The following is a 7,292-nucleotide window of genomic DNA, read 5'->3' on the forward strand; positions in this document are numbered from 1 at the left end:
TAGATAGCCTTTTTGCTTCTACATCCTTTTTCTTCTTCACCACTAATAGCAAGTTTTTAAATTGGCTGCCAATTAAATCTACATCCAAAAATGAGACGTATTAAATCCAATGCTCTTGATCTGAGATGGTACTAAATGACCCCAAATTGGTGCATCAATAGTTTTATTTTATTTAGTTTTTAACCCTGTAGCAAGTTAAAAAAAAATGATTGGCAAATAACTTGACAAAAATGAATCAACTTGCTCTAAGAGCATCTTCATTGGTTGGGCCAAACTTTTGTTATTGTTAGATTTAAGTATGAGGGGCCAAAAGCATGCTCCATTCATTAGGCAAAACTCATGGCAAAATTTGCAACAATCAATTCTTGAGTCAAATTCGGAAATAAGTTTGACTTTGACAAATTTATCATGTCATCATTGATCTTTAAGATCTTCAATGCGTTTTATCTAACAAAGATAAATTTATCATGTCATCGTTGATCTTTAAGATCTTCAATGTGTCTTATCTGACAGTATAAAATTGATAGTTGAGCTAAAATAACTCTGCATTATTGGAGCAATATTCTGCCCTCTCTCTTTTGGACACTTTATTAAAAGAAGCTCAAACCTAAGATTTATGAAGGCAAACTTCACTTACAACCCATGTAGTTCGTTCGATGTGCAAATGGAACCCCTGAACTTCATTGCACATAACTCCCCTGTGATTTTTCACCATCAATGCACCACTAACATCCGTCGACGACTCCTGTAAAATGATGTTATTGTCCTCATATTCTCCCATTAAAAAGAGGGCAAATTTAAAATTATGTTTCTCCAATTCAAAAATACTTTCCAATATTAAACCCCAAACCAAAATTAAGCCCCAATCCAAAATTTTCCAGCAGAAATCAAGCCTATCGTATTTGTAATTTGTTTGCGGATGAAGTGAAGGTTAGGAAGGTTTGCTTGTTTGCTCCAACTGTGGGTGAAGTCCATGTGCAAAATCCAAAAATCAAGGTAAAAACAGACCCATTTGGACGTTTCAAAGGGGAAGAAATTGCTTCTACAATTTGGGTGGTGGAATGAGTTCCTTTAATTGCTTCAATCCATCATGTGTACATGGTTCAACATGTTCCGACAAACCCAAATTCAAAAGCCAATTGGAAGCCAAACCATTTCAACAAATACCAATTCGATCCGCCTAACAAATTGAGATAGAAAGTGAAACCCAATTATAAATCAATCCTTTTCTTTTAAAAAAATTGAATTAAATCCCAATTGAAAAACCACAATGGGATAATGAATAGGTCTCTGAAACAAAAATATTACTGCTAAAGTGCATTTGTTTAAGACATGAGGTCTAAGGTGTGGGATCCCCCCATGAAATGTAGTGATGAGAAGGAGGTTATGGACTAGAGAGAGATATGAGAGATAATAATGAATATGAGGTTATTTCAGTCTAAAAAAACATAGATTACCATCAACATAGACGCGTGAAATTCATTTCCCGTTAGTTGGATTTAAATGTCAACGGTGACAAAGCACAAGGGAGTTATGTGCTACAAAATGAAATTTAGGGGGTCCATCAGCACATCGACCAAACTGCAAGGGGGTGTAAATGAAGTTTCCCCGTATATGAACTGAACAACAATTTCGTCACATTGTTCCACCAAACATTTCTCGTCTTACCAATATCCCCCAAGCTATAACCATTCAGGCTGTTTTGGGGCTCATGATAAGGAGGGACTGGATTTGAACTCGCAACGTATCGTGTATTCTGCGTGTTTTTTCACGTTCTATATTTTTCTGTCAATCGAGCCTATTCAATAGACTGCATGACATTAACGTCAGAAATAAAAAAAAAAAGTTACTAACACATTCGTTTGTACATTTATATGTGCATTCTCTGCCACAAGTGATGTGAAATCCACCACCTAGTGATGGTGAGATTTGGCAGTACTTGTGGGAGCTTGTGTATTACGGAATTTAAATATGGGCGAGTTAGTAGCATTGCTCTTTGGAAACAGTCATATCAATTTTGCAATACTACCAACCAATCCCTACCCTCAAAATTTCCCTCAACATCCAAATATTAGGCCTAATATCGCAAAAGAAATAGTCTTCTTTACGGTCCGAGGTCGGACTACGGAGAGCAGTTCTTGTTATCCCGGCCATCCAAATTACTAGTGTTTAATGGTTAAAATATGTTGAAAGAATCTTCTCGAGCGCAATAGATTCTTACTAAAAAAAACCCTTTGTGAAATCTAAACCATTGATTACCGATCAAGATGGACGCCCGAGATTCAACTGATGAGAAGCCTCTGCAGTCCAACTGATGAGAAGCTAGTCCTTCGCAAAATTTGAACTCGCCCAAAATCCAAAACTTGAAGAACCAACTCATCTATTTTTGGTAAAGCTCTTCTCTGATTTTCCTGGTTGATTTTACCTGCAAAGTGGTGGGATGGGCCCAAGGAAGAGGGCCGTTTGTCTATCAACAGACAGATTCACCGCCAAGATTAGAAACAGTAATGATATGAATACTGCAAAGGCTGTCCAGCAGCCGCACATAGATCGATTTTGCGCCCATCTCGGGTCCCACAAAGATGATCGGAGCTTCTCATTTTGCTCAAAATATTTTATGCCTGAATTCTAAAGCAAAGTTGGATAATTCTTAAATGCCCTTACCGATATCAGATTATGATCATTTTTTGCAGGGACCCTAAAAAAATTTGAACAAAATGAGCGGCTCCAATCATCTCTGTGAGAGACGAGACGAACGCAAAATCGATCTGTGCGCGACTGCTGTACAGCCTTTGCTATACCTGTAGCACGACTGGATTAGAAACAACAAAATTTCTGTAGACAAAACAAGTGCCAATATAATCAAAGGTTCTAGCGAAGTTGTAAAGGAAAAAAGGAAGCATTCCACCACCCAAAACAATCAATGAAAGTAAAATTCTTGGGTTTACCATAAAGCAGGAGAAAGAAGCCCTAGGCCAATCGGAATAGAAAACACCAAGTGAAACTAGGGATGAAATTAAGAGCTCTCTCTGAAATATAGATCCACAAACCAGCTGAGTCGAGTTTTAGAATGATTAGGTTAATAAAGTCAAGTTTTAGAATGTTTAGGTTTGTTTATTAAGTTCTTAGCAAACTTGAACTTAAGTTCGAGCCCAATGAAAATTTGACAAGCCAAACTTGAGCCAAGCTAACCTAGGTTTGAGTCGAACTCAAGCTTGTTCACAAGTTTTAACGAACCATAGATATTCATATATTTATGAACACGTACAAGAACTACAAATAGAATTTGTATTATATGTACATAAATAAGGTCATACATAAACAAAATCACAGAAAATATACACATATAGCTTTATAGTACATGTAAATTTTATATAATTACCAAAAAAAATTATACTTATAAAATCTTCCTTGTGCACATATATAAGCTTATACATACACAAATAACATACACTCTAGGTTAAGCCTTATTAAACCGAATACTATAAGATGCATGTTCATCTCATTTATTAACCGAGCCTAAATTGATGCTCAAGTTTTCTTTTTGAACCGCGATCTACCGCAGGCAGATGCCCAAACAATGACCCAAGATGCCGTTTACTGCATTCATCCTGTGAAAGCACGTGTGCAGAAGTTTAGACACAGGTCAAAACTCCCCGGAGAACTCAATCAATTGCTATCATTCAACGGATGCAAAACCTAGTATCTCCGGCAGCACCAGTCCGTGAGTAACAAACTAACCTTGACCGCCCACACTCATGTCTAATACAAACTCATGTGTAGAACTCACCCTTGAAAACCAACTTACAGGTAAAGGGAGCCCAAGAGCTTATATACACAAGGCCAAGCCCATACTTTGTCGATGTGGGACATTAAAATCATAACAATTTCCGTTGTGATAGTAATCAAAATTCCCCTCAAAGCATGGTTGCAACGGTCTAAAATACTGCAGGAAATAAGTTATACTAGGAAGGAACAAATTAAAGCTTCCAGCTGAGAAAGCATTGCCGCTTTCCAGAAGAGAGTCTCTCCTTCGGTGCAATCACCACATTCAATCATGTAAGTGGCACCACCGACAAAAGCAAAAGCCCAAAACTAAACACTCAAGAAGATGGCCACTCTTCACAATGGACTCCATAAAAAACCAGTCCTGCTTGACAAGGACAAACTTTGCGACAGACTTATGGGAAGGAACTAGATTCAAGCATCACAAATACGTTAAACATGTTGCAACTGAATGACACTGTAAGGTGATGTCTAAAACTGAATAATCTTGCAGCTGAATTCCACACCTGCTACTAGCCAAAGCACCAAACCTAATACTAATAGGTCTCATAACAGCAGAAGTAAACCACAAGCAATGAAAAATATTAACAGTACTGAGAGTAGCATCAACCTCTACAAAGAAATGCAAGCTCTAACATGGAAGTGAACAATCACGAGGAAGAAGGCATTGAAATCACATGTATGCATTATATTCCACAGATGATGCACTCATAAAGGCAATGAATAGGTAAGCACAAAAGTATTCGACACTTGAGAGAAGGCACCTTGAATGTTCTATATGATTTCAGCCGATGTACATGAATGGACAAAAAGATTATCTTACAATTATTCCCAATGCCATGATCAATGGAGCATCACCGCATTTGTCCAATTGCAAGAACATTACAAGCCCTAGAGGCGTATAGGGTCCCAAATAAGGAAGATAAAAGATTCAGATACAGAGCCAACCCTCCGTTGCAAGAGTCTTCCTGTCACATTTAGTGCTCCAGGCTGCCCACACAATGCTGTTCCCGCAGAAAAATCCCAAGAACTACCCAGGCAAAGGAAGGGCAGCAGACCAGCCCAATTCCAAGATTTCACCCATGGACTAGATTTACATACAGAGGGGATTAAGAGGAAGGAGAAAATACAGAACAAATGTTGTGAATCCTTAGTAACCTCTCGGAAAAATGAAACTAAAATTCCCTGCTTAATGGATTGAAGCATCAAATCTTGGCTCATAGAAACAAGCTTGGCTGTTGCAGGACTGAAGAGCACAGCCAGCAATCCAAGACCAAACCTTCTTATCCACATCATAAAGGAGGGCTTTCCCTTGGTTCCAGGATGTGAAGCATATCAAGTTATCCTGCCCAAAGCACTCAAATCTCTCAGCCGCCAACCTCAATAGAGACCGAAAGTACCTAGGTGGCATCCTACTTATTTCAACCCACAAAACCTTTGCATGATCCAATTCCCAAATCCTCATACTTTGAAGAGTACAATAAAGACCAATCCTCCCAACTAGAAACAGTCGTTTCTGAGTGCCAGCAACCAGATACCCATCCAGCATAGACCTTGGGAATTTGGCTGGAATGTGTTCCCAGTATCCTGTATCGAGCCGATACATCATTAAACCAAGTGGCGAAAGAGTCTCCAGATACAACCTTGAGTCGCAAAATGCCATCTTTGAGGAACAAAGATTCACAGCAGGCATGATCTGGTGAAGTGACCAACAGTCAAGCTTCGAATCGTATACTTCAGTTGGCAATGTCTTGTCACCATAGATATCACTAGTGGCTATAATTTTAAACGACCGATCCAACCTTTCAACAACCAACATCAACTGCCTTTGCTGATTATAATGCATACTTGGCAATGTTCTCCAAGTTTGTGTAAGGGGGTTACACACTAGAGTTTTGAAAGTCGAACCATCAACTCCTGAGAAGCTGACAAGACCTCCTGAGGAACCAACTAACCAGAAAGCCCAGTGTGGTAAAAATGTGAATGGGATTCGATACCACTGTTTTAACGGCAAGCTAAAGACTGAGCATTGTAGGGTCTGTGAATTTTTCCAAAACGTAAGAAGACAAGGACCGTGAGACGGAACTTGTGAATGAAACTTAAGAAAGCCATTATCCTGTAAAATCGAATTCCACCGTTTGCAAACGGATCTGAGCCGGAAAATCATGAATGGAGGAACCCTAGCTAAGATTTCATTCAAAAGGTCTTCCGGTAACATTGCCCATATATTATCTTCCATTTGTACATCTGGGTGGATGGCCTTACTAAATGTAGCGACAGTCTCCTCATCCAAACCCCGTGGCTTAGTCTTAACCACCTTTTGCCTAGAAGGACTAGTATTCCTCGACCCTACACGGCCAATTGGGCTCGTGTTCCTGGACCCACCCCCAAAATGAGCAACTTGCCTGTGAGAACTATCCTCATCACGAAAGGACCCCGTGTTTACTACCCGGGAACTCGATTCTCCGGCAAATCTAGTTTCAGATGTTTCCCCAACTCCAGCCATGGCACCAATACCCGAAAAATCCGAACCCTAGTTCGTATACAAAGAGTGAAACATACAGAATTCCCAGTCCAAGATCCACAGACAACCCACTTCCACCATGATGTCAGTACCAAAAACCCTAGTACCCCAAAATTCAATGCTGGTTCACTCACCACATGTAGTAAAACCTAATTCAACCATCCAAATTTCAAATATATTCAAATTCTCCAACCTAATTGTGATAATCAGCTATCAAAACAAGAAAACCCTAAATCCAGACACTCCAATTTACAAAACCCAGATCATAAAAACATCAGTTCTTTTTTTTCTCCTTAGGGATTCAAGATGGAATCTTTTTGCAAAGAAACTGAAGTGATTCAAATGCAAAGATTGAATCTTGGTGCATGTGAATAGATCAGTAAGAGAGCGCAAAGATTGAAACTTTGTTGACTGACCTTTTTGCGAATTGGATCGTCTGGATTCTGTGGAAGGGAAATGTAAGCAGAAGAACCCTAGCCTTGAACGCTGTCTCTCTCTCTCTCTCTCTCTCTCTCTCTCTCTTGCAGGTTCTGTTGCGCTGACGGGGTTTTGATTGTATTTGTCCCTATGGCGAAAAACAAAAAAGGGTGCATTTCGAAAGCAATTTTGGAGGAATTTACTTGCTGCGAATAAGACGGACCAATTCAACATAACCAATCGATAGCAGCCACGTAACCATCTGATTACTATTAAAGGACAAATCCCTCCCGTTGTACTTGTCCCTTGTCAAAAAATAAAAAATCTGTGTACGATATGTACTCTATTCATATATGTGCTCCGATCGTTTTTGTGCAATTCGAAGTGGGTCCCACAGAAAATCTGAATGGAATATGTACTCTATTTATATGTGTGTGCAGATTTTTAAAAAATGCTAAGGACACATATATTTGTACATATATCTTTCACATACACTTTTATGGAGCCCACTTCGGGTTCCACCAATATGATCCGAACCGCTTATTATTTTTAAAATAATGTTTTA

At 39.1% G+C, this 7,292-nt stretch overlaps 1 protein-coding gene across 1 annotated transcript; it reads right to left on the reverse strand.

Annotated features, from left to right (window-relative positions):
• Positions 1-4,539: 4,539 nt before the first annotated feature.
• Positions 4,540-6,887, reverse strand: LOC131304548 (F-box/kelch-repeat protein At5g15710). Its single transcript, XM_058331806.1, has 2 exons — positions 6,727-6,887; positions 4,540-6,459 (listed from the first exon to the last, which is right to left on the reverse strand). The coding sequence occupies exon 2, from the start codon at positions 6,290-6,292 to the stop codon at positions 4,976-4,978; it is 1,317 nt and encodes a 438-aa protein (XP_058187789.1). The 5' UTR covers positions 6,293-6,459; positions 6,727-6,887; the 3' UTR covers positions 4,540-4,975.
• Positions 6,888-7,292: the final 405 nt, after the last annotated feature.

The sequence above is a fragment of the Rhododendron vialii genome, chromosome 10a (genome assembly GCF_030253575.1).
Source record: "Rhododendron vialii isolate Sample 1 chromosome 10a, ASM3025357v1".
NCBI lineage: Eukaryota > Viridiplantae > Streptophyta > Magnoliopsida > Ericales > Ericaceae > Rhododendron > Rhododendron vialii.